Source organism: Buteo buteo, chromosome Z, assembly GCF_964188355.1.
Source record: "Buteo buteo chromosome Z, bButBut1.hap1.1, whole genome shotgun sequence".
Taxonomy (NCBI): domain Eukaryota; kingdom Metazoa; phylum Chordata; class Aves; order Accipitriformes; family Accipitridae; genus Buteo; species Buteo buteo.
Genome location: NC_134204.1, coordinates 67,723,628 through 67,747,160, shown reverse-complemented (window position 1 = coordinate 67,747,160; position 23,533 = coordinate 67,723,628). Strand labels below are relative to the sequence as shown.

Sequence of the window (23,533 nt, the reverse complement as noted above, 5' to 3'; positions counted from 1 at the left end):
GGTATGGAATAGCTCCTTGGCTTGTTCAGGTCAGCTGCCCCGGCTATGCCCCCCACCTCCCAGGTTCCTGTAAAAATTAACTCTATCCCAGCTGAACCCAGGACAGGAATAGACAAGAGTTTTTTTAAGACGGTATGCAAAGGTACAAAATATTTTGAAAGTGGAAAACTACGTACACATCTTTTCTGTTCTTTCCCTGTTTTCTTGTTCTTTCATTTCTTTTTTTAATAGCAGATTTCTTCTTTTGAAAACATGAATGTGAAATCCTTATTACATGCTTATCACCACAGCTTTTTTTTTTCCAGGCATAGAAAAAAGTACTTATGATTTTTTCTATTTTTTTCCCCTCCCTGGAACTTCACTCACTGTAACTTTTATTTGATCATTTTACTGGACTAGACATCATTCCTTGCTTTTCTTATACTCCGTCATTCCATGATGTACCTCTCTACTTATCTTCTGTGTGATGGTTTTTGTTATGATCTTGTGACGCTAGTTATATAGATATTTTTTTTTCCAGTCTAAACTTTACAAGTGTCATATTTGAGCATCAGATAAGGAAGTAGGAACTCTTGGGAGTTACAGATTAGAGACAGGAGAAAATTTTATTCTTAGTTTAAAGTATACTTGCACAACAGAAATTCCTTTGGCTTGTGAAGATAGTGTAGTCCCAGGAGAACTGCTTATTCCTCCAACTTGTATCAGCACTGGTGATACTTACTCATATGATGAAAATTAGCTTTAACTGTTGCAAGATTTAACTTGAGGTGGTGTTTGCTTCTGTCCAAAAGTTAATTAAACTTAATTAAACTCAATATTGAGTTTCACTTCAGCAGCAGGAGTTTATAGTTGAGACCTTCCCATATTTTGATGGGAGTTTTCACATACCTAAAGAACCTTCCTGCCTTTTGGTTTCCTATACTTATTCCTCTTCCATGTATGGACAGGGACAAACATAACTGATGAGGAGTTTGAAGAAAAGTAGTTTAGATTTTTTTAAAAAGTTTTATTATTTTTTTTATCATAGTAAGATCAGTTACTTTTAATTTTTCACAAAAACAGGTTATACATATGCTTTATAGACAATCTAAAAATGGTGGTATTTAGTTCATTTTTTATCCTTTGGATTTATAGAGAAACTGAGAAATGATTTACAAGGTATTTCTCCAACTTGATCATTCCTCAGGTAATGCTGAGTTTTGTTTTATTTAATGAACTTGAAACTGGTTTTCCTTTATGATTCCTTTATGCCTTCATAACAACAACTACATAGTGACACTAAAATAGAAATTTTGAAGTGGATGAGTCTTAGTACAAAATGAGCGGTTGTGTTGAATGACAGATTCACAGAAATAATGCATTTTCTGGTAATACTAAGATATGTTTTTGGCAAATATTGTGCTGCTATAATGTTGCACAGACTTCCCATTCTTTCCCTGTTTTCTTAGCATGTGAGACTAGTGTAAGCTGAAGGTCAAAAGGTCAAAAACATCAGTCCAAAGAACATGGTAAGAATAAAACATACTGTATGTTCAAGTTGCAGAACCAATGATACCTGGCGTCTTACAGCTTTGAGTCCAGTATTCCTTAAAACTTCATACCAGTATCCTCAGTTATTCCTTTGTCTCTGTAGTTTTTCAGTCTATTATCCTTGGAGTCGCTCCTTTTGAGCGCTAATCAGTAACTAGTTATGGCCTGTGTCTCCCACCTGTTTGGCTGATCAGGAGATGTGACTGGTGTTCTGTAGCTGATTCAGAGCCACACGTGCTAGCGAATGAGTGTGCATGTACTAATTGGCAGTGAAAATGAAAAAGATTTGAATTCTGCTTGTGTATTTCTTCTATGCTAGGGATGCTAATTTTAGTCTTTATCTCCTACTTGGCTACCAGTTTTTACAAAATATGTAGGAGCTCTGGCCTGTGCTTGTCAAACTTGGTTTCTGTTTAGTAAGCCCGGAAGCTACTGGGGAGGGATACTGACAGGCAAACAATGTGCTGACAAACTTAATTTCTTCAGAAACCAGGTTAACAAATTTAATTTGAGAATACACAGTTTTAATGTTCCACTCTTTCAGGATAGCTGAGAAAAGTTGTAATTTATTGGCTTTCAGGACTCTTGAGGTTTTCTCTGGTGAGTTAGGAGGCCAATACCACCATCACTTTGCAAAAATGATCATTAATTAAACTCAATTGGAAATGCTGAGCAGCAAACAAATTTTGAAAATCTAAATTTTGAAACAGAGTTGAGAAGGTGGGACTTATAAGATGATGCGAACACAGTACGTTTAAAACGTAGGATAGATTATGCTTTCCTTCTTTTTTTTTGAGCATGTAAATAATTTATCATAACATTAGTGTTACATAAAATTAGCTATACAAATTGATGTAATGTTTAAAGAACTTCAAGTCTAAACTATTAAAAATCAAAATTATACATAGAAGAGTCAGCTTGGCTGGCAGTCTTCAGAATTTCCATTTTAAGCTTTGAGTCAGCTCAGGTGCTGATTCTCTGCTTGCTTCTAAAGCCCATCATAAGCTATGCCACCTTTCTGGATGCAAGTGATTGCTTTCAGTGGATGTTGTACAAAGCACTTCCAAAATAAATGAATGCATGAATAATATGAGATCAGTTCTACCAGCGCAAAAAGAAGGGGCAGCATGCATTCTTGTATGGCTAATTGGCATACAACTGCCACCCTCTCTATTGCCCCATTCCCATTCCATCTCTAATTAGTACCCTACCTTAGCAGACTGATCTTACAGCTGGAGCTGAGCAGCTTTGTTGTGGTTCGAAAATTAATCTTGATGTTTTACTTAATGGTAAAGCACACTTGCATGCTAATCTGAGTGAGACAGTATAACACTTGACCGTTTGGCCATAGGTTATTGGAGGCCTGTTGATGAGGGATGGATGATCCACGAATGCTGAAGTCGTGTAGTTCCTTGAAAGTGAACTGTAGCATGCAAAGAACAACTGGTTGGCCAGAAGAATGGTATGAGGTTGCTTGAAATGCGCATCTAATCATGTGCAATTTAGTAGCCTGTTATTTTGAACTTCATGAGGTTCAACAAGGCTAAGTGCAAGGTCCTGCACCTGGGTCAGGGCAAGCCCCGGTATCAGTACAGACTGGGGGATGAGGGGATTGAGAGCAGCCCTGCGGAGAAGGAGATACCGGCGGATGAAGAACTGGATGTGAACCAGCAATGTGCGCTCACAGTCCAGAAAGCCAACCGTATCCTGGGCTGCATCAAAAGAAGTGTGGCCAGCAGGTTGAGGGAGGTGACTCTGCCCCTCTGCTTCGCTCTGGTGAGACCCCACCTGGAGTACTGCGTCCAGCTGTGGGGTCCTCAGCACAGGAAAGCCACGGACCTGTTGCAGCAGGTCCAGAGGAGGGCCACAAAAGTGATCAGAGGGCTGGAACACCTCTCCTGTGAAGAAAGGCTGAGAGTTGGGGTTGTTTAGCCTGGAGAAGAGAAGGCTCTGAGGAGACCTTATTGCAGCCTTTCAATACTTAAAGGAGGCTTATAGGGAAGATGGGGACAGACTTTTTAGTAGAGCCTGTAGCAATAGGACAAGGGGTAATGGTTTTAAACTGAAAGAGGGTAGATTTAGATTGGACATAAGGAAGAAATTTTTTACGATGAGGGTGGTGAAACACTGGAAGTGGTTGCCCAGAGAGGTGGTAGATGCCCCATCCCTGGAAACATTCAGGGTCAGGCTGGATGGGGCTCTGAGCAATGTGCTCTAGCTGAAGTCCCTGCTTATTGCAGGGGGGTTGGACTAGGAGACCTCTAAAGGTTCCTTCCAACCTGAACTATTCTATGATTTTATGAATATTCAACAGTCAGGTGCTGTGTGGATGTAAACATAAATGAGGGACGGTAGAGAAGAATATAAGGGAAACAGCGCTGTGTTTACAGTTTGCCAAAGTTTATTCACTCTCTTGGCATTCCCCTCTTGTAAACATTTCTACAATGCACTTTTTCAAGTGGCTGATACCCTATGACTGACACAATCAAACTGAGGTAGAATAAGGGAAGATGATCTGATGCACTGGTTTGTCCTTTCAGCTGAACTGCCAACTGGTTGTTCTGCTGCTGCTTTTCTTGCAAGATGGAGTGATACTTATTCAGATGCTTCAGTTTTACATTTTGTTGCAAAGGGTTTGGTACTTCATAGACATCTTGCTGGCTTATGTAGCAAGGAGTCTTGCATCTCTTAGTTCTGTTTGACAAACCCATCCGGTGATGTTTTGGGGCGTTTACAGATGGACTGAATTTAACTTGCATTTAAAGCACTTGCTGATCTGGTACCAGGCAGTCAGAAGAGAGAGTTCTGGCTCCTTGCTGGTGGTTAGGCTAATACTGTGGTTCATGAACTGTGGTAAGTGAAAGGGTGGTGAGTGCCTAACAGCATTACTCAGGCTCATTTTTAGATAAAAGGAGGTTAATCTTTTAAAACTATACATTAACCTGAGTCATGTTGTATTTTTAAAATAGCCTCAGAACAGGTTTATAAGTTTGTAAACCTCTTTTGACTGTCTCTTTTTAACAACTCTGCAGTTTCTGCAGAAATGTGCCTATCTTACTTGAAGTGGAAGAAGAGGAAGTAGCAACATGACACTGCATCTTTAAAGAAGAAGAAACGCCTAAAAAAAAAAGAATAACAATTCCAAGACAAAGCAATCACCACCACCACCACCCCAGTTAATAGTAGAAACACTGTTGTTGCATTTCTGACTTGGTTATGTGAAAGGTGTCATACCCAGTTTTGCCACAATTTTCTTTTCATGACAGCAGTTCAACTTTACAGGTTTGGATAATGTTTGTGATTTGTATAATTAATGCAAAAAATTACACAGATTGTTTGTGAGTCAGTATAGTTAAGGTATGGTGTTATGCTTCAGATTATGCTAGTAATGTAGAGATTCACAATGTTGCCATGGGAGCAGTGTTCTGTTTTTCATCTGCTTTTAAACAGTTCGCCATCTGAAGAGAAAAGGGGAAAAACGCCTCACCACTTATTGTTTATTCATGTGTGTTCATCCTGATAATTCTTACATCACTACTGTAGCTTCTGCTATTACTGTTTTCCTGTGAAATCAAAGCATAAGGGGGTGTGAAATTCACATGTGGCTTCTAGCTAGAGCTCTCGTCTAATTAAGAAATCCATTGATTTGAGCTTGGCTGTGTTGACTGCCTTGATCACATTGCCCTGCAACATTCCATGGAAATATTGTTAGCAGAGTGCTAACTGGGGGTTTTCAAACTCATGTCCAGCTGATCAATTAAATACAGGGTTAGAAATCACCTTGAGGTAGTCCGGTAGTCCTCTGGTTTGGAAGACTTGTTTAATTTTTATTTCCATGTGGTGACCTATGCACCGATTTATGTAATTTAGCATCTTTGGGCTAGTTTATCATGGTTGTTTCTTATCTGGACGTTTAGAACTACTGCTGTTTGTTTAGGGTTTAGAAATTTGTCTAGCCAGCTCATGATCCTGGTTTGGACTTGAGAGCTCAAATGCTTTCTGAAGTACTACATAAAGCCTGACTCCATACACTGAGACGCTGACTTTGAAGCAGTAAATCCATTCAATTTTGGTCTCTGGCAACAAACAAGTAATTCTAGAATAGCTTTACTCTCTCCCAGCTATCTGAGATATTCAGAATTGCTTTTCAAAACCTTTAGATGAAAGTGATCTTTGCTAGCAGTCTAAGTACTCATTGTGGTTTCCACTTGCAGAAATTATGCTAGAAAGGACAACTGTTCTCCATGCAGGAGGAAATACGGTGCTGTATTAAAAAAAGAAACTTGTATTTCAGTGCTTTGGTTGAGAAAGTACAAAGAAAGCAGCATGGACAGACTGTGGAGGAAGTGTTTGACAGTAACTCACAAGGAGTGTGTGCGTTACTTTTCCCATGAGAAAGGCGGACACATGCCCAAGTGGGCAGTGTGCTTTTTCCCATTCATCTTTAGCAACCCACCTCAGGAACCTGATGGGGTGAGTGCCCAGAGTCCTGAGAGGCTGCAGGTGTTTTGCTTTGCGGGTTGCCTCTGGCTAGCTTTGGGTAGCAGGGTGCTATATTTTAATCCAGAAAAAGTTGCCTCGTGTTTCATGAACTTGTCTACGTTTTGCTAGCTATATTGTGATATAATTCAGTCCACTTGGTTCAAACCTGTTTGCATATAGCTGAGGAAGGCAAAGGCAAGATTAGTGCTACACTGGTATGGCACGGACACTAGCTGAAGAAACTGTGTGTTCCTTAGCACTCTATGCTGGGATTTGATTGTTATATTAAATACAGGCATAGCTCATTTATCATCGTCTGGTTTGTTGTAGCCCATCTCTGTCTCCTTCTGTACATTCTCACTTTGCTCTTTTGCACTGGAATTAGCTAGTATTCATGGGACCATAAGGGGAAACAACAGTTCAGGAAACTGATCTGGCTGAAAACTCACCTTGTTTTGTTTTTTTTGTAAGGTTAAAATGTGTGGGGGTTTTCTTTTCTGTGGATATATATTTGTGTAAAACTGTCCTGGAACTAAACAACTGAACCCTGATACTCCACATAAGTGCATTTATGTTGTTCTTGCTGCCTTTACCTCCCTACTTATACATGGTTTTATAATACAGATATATGAAGCTGTAATAAGTCTAAGACTGGCTATTTCCAGATATTCTGACATGTATAAAATATATACTGTAATATAGTGATTCTTTTTCTAAAAAAGAAAAAAAAAACTAAACTTGGCAATTCCTAACTTTTCCTAAGAATCTAAAAATCATTAGATCTTTCAAGCTGACATTCCAGATAATAGAGAGAAATATTTGTAATGAAGTTCCAGAAACATTTTTTCACTTAAATTATTCACTCAAAAGGTTATGTACTATTGTTAGTTCTGGCTAATAAGTAATCCAACTGCAGGTGTTTTGAATTTTAAAACTCTCTTGTTGCCAAATAACACCAAAAATTAACGTTTAGAATACTCTGTTTCCATGGTAATTTCTTGGTTAGAAGACTGCCAAGTAACTATAAAATGAAACCAATGCTTTTGGTGTGCCCTAAAACGAGGAAAGAAGATCAGTGAGAACTGAAACATTACTTAGTCCCATGTTTTTCTTGTAGGTATTGGAGAGACCTTGAAAGCTCAACTTAAATACATTTCACTTTATTCCTTTTTAAGCTGGATTTCTTACTTTGACATTTGTTGATGCATAATTTAAGCAACATACACAACTGGTTTTGGTGTGTTTTTAATGACTCCCTTTCCACTTTAGCAGTGCTGCTTAAACTTGAGGAAATTCAGAAGCAAATTTCTTAATGCAGTAAAATCTAAAAGCTATTGTATACCTTTGGGCACATGTAAATAATTTTTTTCATTTTGCTTTGAGCCATTTTGATCTTAATGGATTAGATTCACATTTCAGCTTGCTAGGGTTCTCCTGGCATGAAAGAGCTCCACTTGGACTGAGGTATAGCTTGTATCTATGATTTCATTTATCGCTATCATTCATTCACTAGACCCAATTTGTGCAGGTATGTGGTAATTTGTTGACAGCAATATGATCAGGTATATTTAAAATAGATTCTTTCCTGAGATAGAATTTACAAAGCAAATTCTTGATGTTTTCTGGTTGTCATCCCACTATCAGGTGTGACGTTCACCTCAGATAAAGCCTGTTAGCCTTGAGAGTGCAGGAAGAAACTGAAGCAGAAAAGTAAACTCAGAACTACCCTGGGTTTTTTTTCAGGCATCAAATGATAGAAAAGACATAAGAGACCTTATATTGCAAAAAAAGACCTTATATTTGGCCACATCTATGTAAAATTACAGAACATTCCTTAGGAATGATATTTTCAAATTGTAAATGAAATTTTTTTGCAATTGTTTCTGGCCCTTGGAAGACAATTTGTATAGGAGAGACTACCATGCTGGGGGAGAGGAGGGAGACCTCTGTTTAATGGGGGTGTGTTTGTATAACATTATGGATATTTCAGAACACTATAATTAGTGTTTTGAACACTACAATTAGTTTTTTCACTGGATGAGGTTAGGTGCAGTGTCGTTCCTTGAGAAGAACAGAATGATTTGTCTTTTCTGGTTACTTGTACAAGTACTAGGACTAGACTGTTTGCTGGCATAAAGCAGAAGTGGATGAAGGAACTCCAGTCTGTCTAGTGCTGGTTGTTTAAGGATTTAATAATTTGTTTAAGTGCATTATTGGGTCAGGACCAAAATATTCAGCACCTCATGGGCTGAAACCCAAGGAGGACAGTTATATGAGCTTCACACTACTCAGAGGAAAAAGACATGGTCGTCAGCTTATTGGCTTTCATGCATTTTGGATAGCTGGGGCTGGCTGCATAAGTAAACTTCTATTAACTTTGAGTTAAGAAGAATTTAAGACATTCTGGGTCTTCCAGGTATTTTCATGTACAGTACTAGCTTTTGTACATGGTAGCATGAAAAAACCACTTTTCATGTTGTAAATCTACACAGTTCTAGTATTTCAGTGTTTTTTAATAGAATACATTAAACAAGACATGGGCAGAAATATCTTATTGCTTATTTTTTTCTCTTAATCCATTGGATTAATATTTTCTGAAGAATGGTTTGGTTTGGGGGGGGGTTGGTCAAGTATAGTTGATGCTATAGTTCAGAGTAGACACGTACCTTTCTTGATACATCTACAAATCTTTAGTCACACTTTCCTTTACTTTTTTCTAATTGGCTGAACACTAGCTTAGTTTGGAGGCATGTTGCCTGTACAGACCTCAAAACAAGTTTCAGAAGTGGCCAAGTATAACATTTTATTCTAATGTAGTGTTCCTTTGAGAACTTTGCTGCTGTTGTCTTAAAAATTTGAAGGCAAATACCTTTGACTCATGTGAATTTGAATGTAATATTGCGCCTATACTGTCGCGTTGTCTGCATTGCTTGGTGTGTTTTTGTTGCCATCGCCAATATGAGGACCATTCTGTAGCAATTTAGGTTTTTCAAACCTAAACCAGATTTTTTTTTTGTTCTTTCATCTAAAAATACCTTAGGTTTCTCTTCAGGAAACACGAAAATTTTCATAAAAGGTTTTTTGCAGCGGCTTAATTGTGTGGGAGGCTCTTAAAATAACTTTCTGTTCTATTACACATGTGTTTTGTCTTGTATTATATACAATAACCATGTCCCATTAATTTAAAAGGGATAATGTATGTGATCAGAAGTCCTTTCCAGTAAGTCCAACACTGATTCAGGCACTGATTCAGCCCTTCCAAGATTTTTGTTAGTTGAAATTAAGTAGTTTGTAACTATGACAGAAATATCAGTATTAAAACCAAACTACTTTCTTGCAAAAAAACCTAGAAGGAAACTTAGAGATCAAAGGTACAATTAAACAATCCTGTGTCAGCTTCTCTCATTCTGTTCCACCTACTTGGGCATGAGAAGGTCTTGGACATGCTGAGGATTGGGGAAGGCTTGATTGGACTACCACACAAGACAGTGAAATCTCTGGGAATGGTTATTCACCCGTCAGAGGAAGGAGGAACCTGGAATAGGAAGGCAGAGTGGCTGAAGCTGTTGGTTTCTCCCTTCCTCAGCTGTAAATTCTGAGTTAAATATAGTTCTTGTGATGCCTTTAAGCACACATTTGTTAGATGCATTGTTTGCTGGAAATCGCTCTCTTGGTTTGACATATATCCTCTTCTTCCTTTGTACCATGCCAAGTATACATATCCATCTAAAAATGGGGCTCTTTATTGCCGGATACTGCGGCTACTAGCAGTGCGTACCGGGAGCTAGTGTAGGTTGTGCTGAAGTCAGCAATTCCTGTTATAATCCCCCTCAGTATTGTGCACTCTTTGGGCAGAGATAAGGGGGTTTCTAGTTCTTGTCTGGCTAGTAATCTGCTGATCCCATGCTGTGGTCTTTGTTTGCCCTTTTTCTCTTGAAACAGCAGCAGCTGCTGTCTGCCTATGGCTTGAAATGGCTTGTGTGCAGTTGGCTGGTACATGCCATGTTTTGTGGCAATGCTTACTGTAGATTCCAAGCTGTTGTGGTGATGGAAGCCTCTCTGTGGCATACCTGCAGCCATGGAATTCTTTTGCATTTCATATTTGTTTAGGATCTAGTGGTAATATAAATACTTACAGCATACTATGGAAGGCACAGTGCAGAATAGATGTGATTTTTATTCCTAACCACAGCTTTTGAAACAGGCTAGTGTGCTTTCAGGCTAGTATGTGTTATTCCCTAGGCTTGTTCTTAAACCTAGGTAGTAGGTTTAAAAAGTGAGTTCATTTTCCCTATGATTTCTTTTAGATCTAATAATTTATGTATTGTCTATATCTATTCTTACTTTTCTATTACCTATTCTTACTATTTAAGAATTGTAATTAATAAGTATTAATCATTAATAAGTACAGATATTTATTAGTATTAATAAATAGCAATGGCTTAATTGCCTTGTAGATGATGTTTTCTTACAGAATAAAGAAATGTTTTCAACAAAGGAAAACATCTCTTTTTCTTTGTTGCAAGAAATCCTTGAAGTGGTTATTTCCACTTACAATTGCAGGCTTCCTGAATTTCCAGGAATCCTAGAACGTGTTCCTATTGATAGAAGAAATTGTTTGCTTTGAGATTTGCCTGTGATTATAATTACTCACTTGTGTTCACTGTGATTTCCAAGTAGACTAAAAAACCTTATTGCTGCGTCTTAAAGCACTAAGTCTGACCCTGACTTACACTGCAGCCTTTCTAAGTTTCAGTTCAAAGGCTTTTCCTTTTCTTGTTGTCTTTTCTTAACCTATTTATAAAAAAAACCTTAATTATTATGAGTAAATACTTGTAATTATTTTTCAAAATCTACTACTGTTCAGGGATGATGGTGGTATTGCTTTTTTTTACTCAAGAGCAAGTTGCCTATCTCACTTTGTTACAGGAGAGGCAGATAGCTCAGTGAGTCCTGGGTGCCACCCTGGTGGTCTTAAGCCCCATTATTTGAGGCACACTGTAAACCTAAAGCAAAACTTTTTTTTATTTCTGTCCCAAAGAGTTGACTGCTTTCTTGAGAACTTTATGAGTACTTCCAAGAACACAGTTGATGCATATTGTCCCGTGTGAAAGAAGTGACTGTGGGTTACATAAATTGATATTCCTAGTCTGCCAAAGAGTGAATACCTTCCCTCATTCCTGCTGTCATATCTCTATGCAGCCTTCATTGGCTGGCAGCAGGGTAGGCTGGGGTTTGGTTCTTGTAGGCCCCAGAAACATGCTGTGTCTGCATTAATATTTCTATTAAAAAACACATTACAAAATATTTTTTGAGAGAAAGTTAAATATACTTTGTGTTTGGATACACAGTGACTATTAGGTAAAGTATGAGTTATTTAAATTCAAATATGTCCATAGCTTATGGATGTTTTTAATGGTTATTTAAAAACAAAACAAACCAAACAACCCACCTCCTCAAACTTTTTAAGAAGGCATACCCAGTTTGCATCTGAAGTGCAAAACTCTTTGAACGTACATAGTATCTAAGAGGTATTCAACCAGAAGATGTTTTATTTTCTTTCTTCCATTTAGAAGATGTAATACAGGCAGCTGTGATAATTCCATCAATATCTTATAAAAAAGAAATGTTTACAGGCTCAAATGGCACAATGGTGATGTTAAGGATTTCTTCCTTAGTGCGTGGAGAGTTGAGCAGTGCTGCTCTCTAGCAGCGACTTGGCACAGGTGCCTTTTGGCATGAGATTTCTGCTGTTAACAGAAGTAGAAATGCTTGTAGGTAGACCTGTGTGCACAGTTATTTTTCCTAGGTTAACCGAGGTAAGTACTGACCTTGCTGTACCAATTTCAGAACAGGAGACCAATTTTAAGTCATTCATTCTTGTCCTGAAATACCTTCTTTGCCTTTTCCTTGCTCTCTGTGCAAGTGACAGTAACGCTCGCCCAGTAGAATTCCCCTCCCCTACTTTTTGGGGGAGCACTGCTCCACATGCCCCTTCTCTGCCCTGGCAGAGCTGGAGCTGGCAATCAGCATATGCCCCTCTCTAGAAATTGTTTTGCTCTTACTGATTCAGCCTTCAGTAGAGCCACTGCTGAGTACAGTTCAGGGGTTAACTGCTTGCTTGTGTCAGTAACCTACAAACACAATCAGGTGTGCAAAATATGGGGGGGCGGTCAGATAAATGAGATAGTCTTACCTTTATGGTCTTTACACAGGGGAGATATACTAGCCAGGCTTCCCATTGTAGGTGTGAAACACTCCTCTGAGCTTTGAAGATTTATTTTTTCTCTTTTTTTGGTCAACCTTGATGCAGGTTTATAATACTAATATTCCTGGTAGAACTGACTTGATGATGCAGTCGCCATCAAGCAATCATTTTTACGTTATGTCTAAGAAATTAGAAGATACCAGATATCTGAAGTAAAGAACTTCCTTGAGAAAGAGATGCCAACTTATTTTGAAACTTATCCCGCTGGATAATTGTAAGAGAAATTTGGCTTTTTGTCAGGAAGACTGGTTTTTGTTTGTTTGTTTTAATATTTCAGATTTTCTAAGTTTAACTGTTAAATACAAAATCTTAATACTGACAGTAAGATACATCTGAATAAATAAGGGGTTTTTTTGAGTTGTAAAAAAGCAAGGTTGTAAGTCATTATTGACTCCCTGTATCTTCAAAATGTGGATCATTGACAAGACAATGCCTAGGCCTAAGGCTTCCCGTGACAGAATTTAATAGCAAAAGATTCCAAGGAATTGTCTGTTTGTGCCATCTGTCCAATAATAACTAAAATTCTGGTTCTTTTATTGTGGGGCAAGAAATAACACCAAAACATCATTGTCAAGTTTTCTTTAATACTGACTACTTTGAAATACATTTTGGGAACAGAGTACTGGGTAGGATAGGAAGTTGAAAGAGACTGTAGTAGGTTGGAAATCACTTTGATTTTATTTTCAACAAAAATCAATTCAAATACATAAAAAAATTTTCATATCTCAAATTCTGTTCTATAATAAATAAAGTTTAGTTTGGGAGCCTTTCCTTAGTCTTTCAAAATGTTTCATAACAAAAATGGTTTTACGTATTATGTACTAATGGAAAAGTACTGGTGCTGTTTCACTGGGACAAAAATAAACAAAGTGAAGGCAAAAGGTGAGTCTTTTCAAATCTCAAGCGTAGTCTTGCTCTAAGAAAAATATTAAAGTATGGCTAGTTTGGAATGTCTTGTCTTCTGTTTAGACCTCAGACACATTTTTAGACTGTTGGTTGTTCTTCCTCTGATGTTTATGGAAGCAGTTTGATTTTAAATGAAATCTGAATTAATTTGAACTGGGATTGGGTTAGCAGGGGAATGCACTCTCTTTTCAAAAATAGTTTTTTGTTGAACTAATTTCTAAAATTTAAGTCAATGTAATGAATGTATCGTATATGGAAACTAATCAAGGAAAACAAGCTTTATAATGTCTTCCATCTTTCTGACAGGTTGTGAAGATGAGAAAAGATGTGAAGAAGGCCAGAGTCCTGACTATTCGCAGACTAACCAGACACATCAGGAAATTAAAGTTGAAAAAGTCAGTTTTAAATATCAGTGTTCTTGTTTGTGTGTTTATAAATGACACAGTATCTTAGTTGTTTTCCCAAAACAGAGAAGTGGGAGAAACTTTACATATTACATTTAAAACTTAAGGCACTGTGATGCGTGAATTGTATTTGTCTTATTTTTACGTCGCTTTAGATAGACTAAAATTACTAACTAAAAAGCAGTTTCATAAAGCAGAATTGGGATAACATTTTTTTAAAGGGATTTAGTGTATTGGAAGCTAATCCAAATCACTTACAGAACCTTTTACAGCACTTTTAAAAGTGTTAGGCTTTAACTTTTAGACTGTTCTGCTGTTGAACGCAAGTTGTGCAACATTTTCTCTCTGCAATTGTCTGCAAGGTTCTGTAGCAAAAATTATTGTTCAGTTGGCATAGATATACAGGTCATCCTTGATTTTTAATAATTAATATTTAAGTAAATAGTTAAAACATTTTGTAGATTATGTTTTTAAAGATAACTGGCCCAAAGTAACTTACAACGTGTCTTACTGGAGATGTTGTAAGATATATCTGTTACTGTGTTCAAAGTGTAAATTGAGTGTACTCTTCTCCCACAATTTTAGCAGATTGTGTGAAATAAGAAGCAAGCCCAATGATCTTTTATATTTACATATTACAGATCTTAAAATCTAATTATATTTGAGATATCAGTGTCTCCTATGTATTGTTGGTAGGAATTGTAGTTACTATTTTCTAATAAAGTAACATTTGTCTTGCTATTCTGGTAAATCCTCAGTGTTTTTTCCTCTGTTCAGAACAGCAGAGGCATTAGATTATGTTCAACTCTTTGTTAAAATGTTCATTTAACAGCAAGGCAATGTGTTTATGCTCACTCTTGTGATACTTTTATTTTGCTGCTTAGTATTAGCCCGTGGGGAAATAAAGTGAACAAAACCCAGATATTTTTTAATAAAGACAGACTTCATTTGCAGGGGTTCAGAAGATTTGAAATTAAAGAACCAAAAGCGAGTTGAGAGGTTAATAGAAGAAATCCATGCCATGAAGGTAATACCATGTTTAGATATTATTATAATATTAGAGGCAATTAATTTTAGTAAAAAAAAGCTTTGTTTTCTGGGACTGCATTACTGAAACTTAACTTGAAATATTTCCAGAGTCAGCTTGGTCATTACTGTAACATAGCTGGAAAATTATGAATATTTGCATATTTCCATGTTTGCTTCATCTGTGTGGTGCTTGAAGTTTTTACTGTAACAGTTAAAGCACAGAAATTAAAGTTCTCATGCTGCTCAGGAGTATGGAAGGCATTTTGTGTGCCTGACAGTACAGTATCCTCATTGTCCGTTCTTTTAGCTTTAAGTATGATGCTACTTGTATTTTACTTTCAACTCCAAAGTTCTGTAGTAACTTGAAATTTTAGCTGCAAGGCAACGGCAGTGCGTGAGCCAGACTTTTTTTTTATCTTCAGCCTTACTGTCATTTGATACAGTTTTTGTATCTGATACATTATGACATATCAGCAAATGCTTCAGAAATTTTATAACTTCATAATGTTTTGTACTAGTTGTATCTCAATTTTAGCTGATGCTGCTTAAAATGGTGTATGTTGAAATGAGGTACAAATTCCAGTCATAAGGCTTGAGTGCAAGAGTCCTGTACAGACCAAGAAAGCTGTTTTCACATAATTGGCTGTTTTGTTTGGTTTTCCTCTATGACTGTAGTGATTAAATCACCCTTATTGGGGGGGTGTGTGTGTGTTGGAGTTTGGGGTTTTTTTAACCCTTCTCTCTCTCTTTTTTTTTTTTTTTTTTCTTTCCTTATCCTTGCACAGGTCTTAGTCTTCAAAAAACCTGATAACTGGGAGGGCTTCACTGACCCATTTAGATGTGCTTTGTGTCAGACTGATCGTGTGGAGTCATAGGGGGTTTTAATACAGTACTTGCAAAAGAGTCCTCACAAATCAGTAAAGGGGCAGGACTGTATTAAAGGGTAAAGCACTGGTCAAGCAGCATGCAGCATGACAGTCATATTGAGGCATTCTACTTTTCTGGCTTGCCATCAGTCTTAAACTTGGTCTTGTGATTGCCCTTTTTTTTTTTTTCTTTTTTGGATGACACGTGTTTGTCTGGTGGAGCATGATGAGGATTCTGGAAACGTGTCTTAATTTGTAAGAGTACATATGTCACATGATCAGGTGTGGTGCAGCACTGAGCTCACAAGCCCATGTTTTACAGGACTTCTGTGAGGGCTTCTGAGAGGGTTTCACTGCAAGATGCATTCTTGCACACATCTTCCAGAAGTGTTCGCTTTGTCCACATTGTGCTTTTCCTTCCATGATTGGCTCATGCAGACATCTTAAAGGCTGCCTGCACTCAGGACTACGTTGGCCAAATACATTCAAGCTGTTTCTTCAGTTGGCATTAATGAGTGTAGGAGTTGTGTTAACTTCAAGAGCGATTGTTAAGGGAAGATAGATTTTTAATCTGGAGAGCTGAAGGCAAATAAATTTTGCTTTGAAATGGTTTATAAAAAGGGAGGAGTCTTCAAAGTGAGCAGCTGACAAAGAGGAAAAGCTCTCCCACTTCTCAGGCAAATAGCTAGTAAATACTCTCAGTTATCAGAAATTGTGCTGTAAGTGGTCTTTTTTGTTAAAAAAATGCACTCTTACATTAATAATAAAGGTTGGTTTTCTTGGGGTTTTTTAGTCTTTAAAAATGAACAGATAGACACTTACTAGCTCAACAGTGTATTTGTTTCTTAGACAAAAGAAAAATTCCTGTTTCTTAAGAATCACAGCCTAAAAGGCACTGGTTGTTTACATATTTTTCACCAGTGTTGATTTCTAGACTAAGAGTGCTTTTTAGAGTTGGTGCAGAAATACTCCTCATTGAGCATAGAAGAGTAACAAGGCAGCTTTCACAGAAATCATTGATATTATTTGAGATGGTGGGAGATTTTATATTGGTATGTGTCACTCCCAGCAACTTTTTGTCTTAAGTTATTAATCATAGGATTCATAAAGAACTTTTTGCATAACCAGAATGGATATTTTAGAATTTTTAGGAAAGAATGGACAGAATAGAGATGGTTAATAAGGTAAATTGGTGAGTGGTCTATGAAGTTGCAACTTAAAGCAGGCTTGTATTATCCAGACTATTCTAGCAGTTGCAGTGTGTGGATCCCAAACACTTACCAGAGGAGATGCAAATCCTTTCAAAACTGATTGACTGTCTGTGAGCAGAATATAGGAAGAGGTTATTTTCCATGTAACATGCAGGAGTAGTCCATAAACTTCTACTCGCATGTTTTATGTAAGAAAAAATGTCTGCCTTCTCTCTTATTGAGTGTTTAGTCTTGAGCTTTAGCAAGCTGCAAAGAGAAGTTCAGGTGAAAAGACAAAAACCAACAAAAATAATTACACCAGCCAAAGTGGTTTGGAGCCAGAAAGTGTCAGACCAGAGTCTGACAGCATGTATATTTTCAGATTAAAAGATTTCTTGAGATGGCTACTTAGAACTTCTAGAACTTCTTCATGGTTAGACAAAGACATGGTGGCTTGTTGTAGGTTGAAGAAAATACATCTTTGGAAGAAAAGGAAAATAGTACAATTTTTTTTCTGAGTTTTTGCCTGTTGCCAAAGACAGCACACCTCTTTCTAAAAATGCATTTTTCTTCCATCAGTCAAGAACAGACCCAGACCACCTTCCCCTATCACATATCCAGAGGAAAAAAAGCCTTCTGGGGACTGTTGGCATGAACAGGGTCTTTTGTGAAGGACCACGTATTGTGATGATCTCCAAAGGCATGAGAGGAAGATTCCATTTCACAGGGAATTTGTTTCAAGCTCAGGGAAGAGAGACTAGAATTCTGGGACCTTGACACAGTTGTCTGTCTTACTGAAGGTTTTAATGTGATGGCTTAAGTTTCTCTTACTTGGGGGAAAAAAAAATCTGAGGGCTTGAAATCCTGATAAGGGAGAATTCCTTGCTTTCTTAACAATTACATTTCTTCATTCAGCTGCCTGTAAACCCACAAACCTTTTGTACTAGTTCATTTACTTGGGGAATCGGTTTCTTGGTCAGCACAGTTTCAACATGGCTGCTGCCACTTTGTGGAACAACTATTATCTTTCATCCAGACTGTAAGAAAAACAAACAAACAAAATTTAATTGCCTGATGGTGCATCTGTTGTTAGAGGATGGCTGCCTGCAGCTCAGCAGGACTTGTAAGAGCTGCTGTCCTTCTGAATGAGACAAATGTGAACTTTCAGTTACAAGATCTTAACATCTCTTTCTAGTGTGGATCTTTACTAATTACAATGTGATATTACAGGAAGGACAAAATGCTTGCTATTATTTGATAACTCTTGTCTTATCACTAACTCTTGGGATGCTTTTTTCCTGTCTTCAAGCAGACTCTAAACAGACACTGCTGACATAATTTCACTGTACATACACTGTTTCCTAGGAGTGGGACATAATTAGATGCTCACTTTCCAGGTTAAATACTGTGTCTGTGTCTCTTTTTTTTTATATGCTATACATACTCACACATGCATAGTTCTGCATATATTGAAAACCTAGGAAGTGTTGGTGCTGGGCTGTATTAAGAAACTTTTTGTTACTTGAATTTGAAAATAACATATTGTTGTGTTATTGTTGGAATGACATTTATTTTTTTTATTCTATATGTTTTGATTCTATATGTTTTCATTGTTAGAACTGGAGATTAAAAATAACTTAATTGGCAAATACAATAATGTCTCAAGCACAACAATCAGAAGTAAACATTGTGGGAAATGAGAGCAGTGAAAAATTCCAGCTACGTGGATGCAGGAACTGGGTTAATTGTTTGCAGGAGTTCTCAAAGCTATTGGAATAGTACACTGTTTTTTGAGTTCCTCAGATTTTGCTTTGCCAAAACCGTATAAAATATTTATTTAATGATTCATGAAAGATGGGAAAAAAGAACAGTATGATCCTTTCTAGTCCTACTACGATACTACTTTTTTGAAATATAAAATTGTGTATACTTGCAGGAATTTTTTTACTTGTTTGTCAGGCTTGATGATACTGTCAAAATGGATTGATTATCCATTGTAGAGTACCTCTTACCATATTAGGAGGCTATAATATTTTAAAAAGTTTCTGTACACAAAAATAACTGATTGTCTAGTGATTTCTTAGCAGTGTGTAGCTTATATTGAATTGTTTAAATTTCTTTGCTGAAATTAGGTCTTAATACAACTTCATGTGGTTGCTTTACTGTGTATTTAGGAGTAGTTTTTGCCTTCGTCTTACAGTGAAAACCTTGGTATTATGGCAGGTGTTGCTATAGCAATACCATGTTTGGAGGGTGCCCATTAGTAAGATATGGAAGAAAGACTATTTGTAGTGCTCAAAGGGAAAATCTCTTTCAGTTGTTGGGAATGAGCAGCAGTTGGTTACAACCGTTGTTAAATGGCTTGGAAAAGTATGTTCTCTATCCTGAAAATTATCACTGGAGAAACAGATAATGCAATGTTTTTGTTTTAGTGCACTTAAAACACAGTATTTATCACAGAATAATGAGTTTAGTACAAGAGATACAGGGAAAAATTAATGCTTTACTCTAAATTATTTTCTTTAAACTTTATATTTTAGCAAGGTATGATCAGAAGTAGAGGTAAGTATGAACTCCAGTATTACTGTTAAGCTTTTGAAAACCAAATTGTTTTGTAAAGGTAGAGCTTGAGTCTGAAGGATGTTTTCACAGTCTTTGGCCTTGGAACAAAAATCATCTGATTTCATCAAAGTAATAGTGATATGGGTGAGAAAGGGCTTTTGGTTAGGACTAGGTAACTGATGATTTTACAGTAGGTCAGCCTAAGGAGCTTGATAGATCTTTCTCTTAGTATGGTCTTTTTGCATAGAATTTTTGTATCCTGAAATATCAGGCGTTTTCAAAAACCCTTATACTTTTCCTCTAATAGTAGCGGTTTCTTTTTTGGTTAATGATTTCATCTTCTGTAGCCTTGGTCTCGGTTAACATCTCATTGTAGAACTGTTTTCAGTAAGAGTGAGGACTCACGCACTTTTTTGCTGTTTTGCTTTTTCCTTCTCCTAGCATGTTTCCAACAACAGTCTTGCATATTTTCTTTCATAATAGATCACAGACTTTCATATTAATGTTATAGAATATTTAACATTTAAATGTTTTTGAAAGAGTAATGGGAAGCTCTTAAACTGTAGTATAATCAGCTCAGGAAGGATCCTTGATACTTCTCAACAAACGATAGAGGCAGGGGCAGTCCAGCTTTCACAATGGTATGGGCCAGATGCCACTTATAGACCATTTCAGGGAAGGAAGAAGGGATAGTACTCAAAGTCATTCAGCCCTCCTTCAATGGAGCAGCGTGAATCCTTGCTTTGGCAAGTGTCTGACTATTTATCCATGCATGATGCATTTCCCTGTGGTAATGCAGGTAACTTGGTGCTTCGAGTGGTGGGTAGGTCCATGTGTGCATTACTCAGGCGTACATATGCAAGAAGTCAGGCACTTTTAGGAAACTCTAAACTTTACTGCTTGTGTTCTCAACAGCATGTTCTACTTTGCCAGTGGCACTACACCGCTTTTCTAGGTAAGGTATGCCCTAGCAAGGCAGGTTATTTTTGTTGTACAAACTCTGAATATTCGTTTAACAGACAGCTCTGATTTTGTCAGGACTGAAGTAGAAAGCTCTTCCAAGTAGGAAACACAATGTAAAGAGCATCTAACGTAACACAGAAGAAGCCAGCATGGATAAACAGTGTGTTCCTGGGCCCAACGCAAAAAGGAAGTCCACCAAAGGTGGCAACAAAAACAGACTACCTGGGAGGAATGTAGACATGCTGCCTGAACACACACAGATAGTGTTAGAAAATAGAAAACTCAGATGGATTTCCAACTACTGAGTAAGTCCACTGGGAGCAAAAGTAAAGCTAAAGGAAAACAAGGGTCCATAGCTTAGTGAGAAAACATAGAGAAGGGTGACATATTGAGCGGGGGGGGGGGGGGGTTTCTTGGTTTTTAGTGGTTAGTTCTGCCCTTTGGCTTCTCAGTTTCCAGACCCTACGAGCAGAGTCTGTGGGAGTGAAGTGTTACCTACAGCAGAAAATGATGCCATTAAGGAATGCATAATTCAGGGACATGTACAAGTGCACGGGACCAGATACCTTGCACTTGGGGTGCAGAAGGAGCTGACTGATGTCATGATGAGGCTGCTTTCATTGTTTTTGAAAGGTCACAATAATTGAAAAAGGTTACTGATGTTTGGAAGAAGGTAAACATCATGCTTAACTTCAAGAAGGAGGATCTGAGGAAATAAAGGATGGTCAGTCTCAACTTAATATCTGGAGATGTTATGGAGCAAGTCTTTCTGGAAGCTAATTCCAGGAACAGGAAGGACAGGAAGATGACTGGGAATAGCCAGAGTGGATTTACCAAGGGTGAATTGTGCCTGACTGATCTGATTAATTTCTGTGTCAACGTGACAAGAAGGAAGGCCTGTCAGGTTCGAAGGGTTATAGTTAGTGGTAGAACATCCAACTGGTTGCTGGTTACAAGTGATGTCCTTTAGTGGTCTGTACTAGTACCGGTACTGTTTAGTGTGTTAGTAATGCCATAAATGATGATATGGGGTGCATTCTCTGCAGGTTTATGGATGATACCAAATTGGAGGATATGGATGATATGCTTGCGGGCAGGGCTGCTGTTCAGAGGGATTTGTACAGGGTAGAAAAATATGCTGAGAGGAACTACATGTAGTTCAAGAAAAGCAAATGCATAGTCTTGTATCTGGGATGGAATAGTTCCATGCAACAGTCTAGGCTGGGGACCAGTTGGCTAGAAAGCAGCTTTGTGGAAAAAGGCCTGGGTGTCCTGGTGGACAAGAAGTTGAACATAAGACAAAAAAAGTGCCACTGTGGAAAGGAACACCAACTACGTTGTGGGCTGCATTAGTGTAGCTGGCCGGGGTCCTTCCCCTCTGTTTGGTTGTGGTGGGACTGAAGCTGGAGTGCTGTGTCCAGTTCTGGGCTGCCAGTACGGGAAAGATATGGATTACTGGAGCAAGTCTATCAGATGGCCACCAAGCTAGTTAGGGGCTGGAGGATATGATGTACAAGGTAAGAGAACTGTGTTCACAATTAATGAAAAAAGGCTAAGGACAAACCTTATTACTGTCTGTAGCTACTTAGGATGGCGTAGGAAGATGGAGTCATTCTTTCTTCAGAGATGTCCAGTGGAAGAATGGTGGGCATAAGTTGCATCCTAGAGACTTCTGACTTGCTTGTGTGGGGAGGAAGGGGGCAATTCATCACTGGGATGATAAAATGCTGAAACAGGGTGTGGGTGTTCAGTCCTTAGAGATGTTCAAAACTCAAGGGTCCTGAACAGCCTGCTCTGTCTAGAGCTGCCTTGGCCAGAAGGTTGCACTAGATCTGGAGGTCTCTTCCAGCCTGTGTAAGTCTCTGTTTACACAATCATAAGCAGGAGGGATTTTAAAGTTAGGAACAGTAAAACTGTAGATGTACAATAAAGTATTTTAGCTCTAGTTAGGGGTGAAAACTATCTCATTCAGTCAGGTTTTTTTTTGGTCTTTAAGAAATAGCTTTGGGAGTAAGTCAAAAGAGTTCCGTGCTTAGGTTTTGATATACATAACTGTACTATACTGTATATTTACCTTCCAAAGAGTGTGTGTAGGAGCATCATAAACAGTATAGGCAGCTAGATCAGGTGCTTAAGAATATGCTGTGTGGAGCACTACTGTACCTCCACTTGTCTGGACAGTGGAATTTAATACTGCTTTAATTGATAAACTTACAGATAGTCTATTCTGTTCTGTGCTAGTTCATATTATTGAACTGGTACTACCCATAAATAGACCTGTTTTCAGAGAAGATGTAAACAAGTGGTCCTTAGTACATTTTCCATGCAAAAATGGCAAAGATATTTGTATGACAATCAATGTCTCATGACTGGAAGTGGGAAAGAAAGTATCTTGCATTTCTGTATTTAATCGGTTGTGGCATAGTGTTTTATCATCCTTCCCATATGAATATTAAAGCACCTCAGGTATTGGATTATAAGGGAAAAAGGGTTGGTTGCTGTAACTTCAAGGTCAGGGTTTTGTCTCTTTCACTTTTACGATATACTCTCTCTCCAGCTCATCTATCAAGACCATGATAGGTGGTTGAATGGGCTCACTGATACCTTCTACTTATTTCTAATCATGAAGTTACATGGAATTCCTCTTCTGTGATACCCTTGTAGGAGATAATTCCTCAGTAATTCATGAGCATTTTGTTTCAGAAACATTATGACTTTTTGATATCAAACAAATTCTTACTTCAAAAAACTTCTTTCCTTCTGATTCTGTAATTAAAAACATTACATTAACATTGAAATAATGAGCAAAGACAATGTTACACTTCCAGAGAGAAGTAAGAGAGTCTGAACAAATACAAATTATTCCTGGAGCAAATGCTGGTGTATGTAATTGCTCTCCAGTCAAGACAGTAAGGATTTTGCTTCCAAATAGAATTTACTTCATGGCAATATGTACATGAACTTATCCTTAGAAGCAAATGATGACAACTTCTTTTTATCAAAACACAAATGTTTTGATCTTCATAGCTGAAGTGGAATAAAAGTGTACAGAAGTCATGAGCTGAATGACTGTCTGGTGGGATGCCTTTCTCAGTGTTTGAGTTCTGAGGCTTGGCTCTTCATATTCTTGATTAATAACAATGAGGGAAGAAAGCCTTGTCAGGAGACTGCATAACCTCAATACCCGCTTCCCTTGAATATTCTTACCTACCACCTTTTTCTAACATGATTCTTAAAATGGTAAGAAGGCATGTTGGTATACTCATTGACTGAGTTCTGTTCTGTTCTTAATCTTCATAGTACTTCATATTATTTTCACTGATACATTGCTTC

General features: G+C 37.7%; 1 protein-coding gene across 1 annotated transcript in view; it reads left to right on the top strand.

Annotated features, from left to right (window-relative positions):
• SRFBP1 (serum response factor binding protein 1) overlaps positions 1 to 23,533 on the top strand; it is a 76,841-nt gene that overhangs the window by 14,809 nt on the left and 38,499 nt on the right. The window contains exons 2-3 of the mRNA XM_075020883.1: positions 13,493 to 13,581; positions 14,545 to 14,617. Of these exons, the coding sequence (XP_074876984.1) occupies positions 13,493 to 13,581; positions 14,545 to 14,617 (162 nt within the window). The remainder of the gene's footprint in view (positions 1 to 13,492; positions 13,582 to 14,544; positions 14,618 to 23,533) is intronic.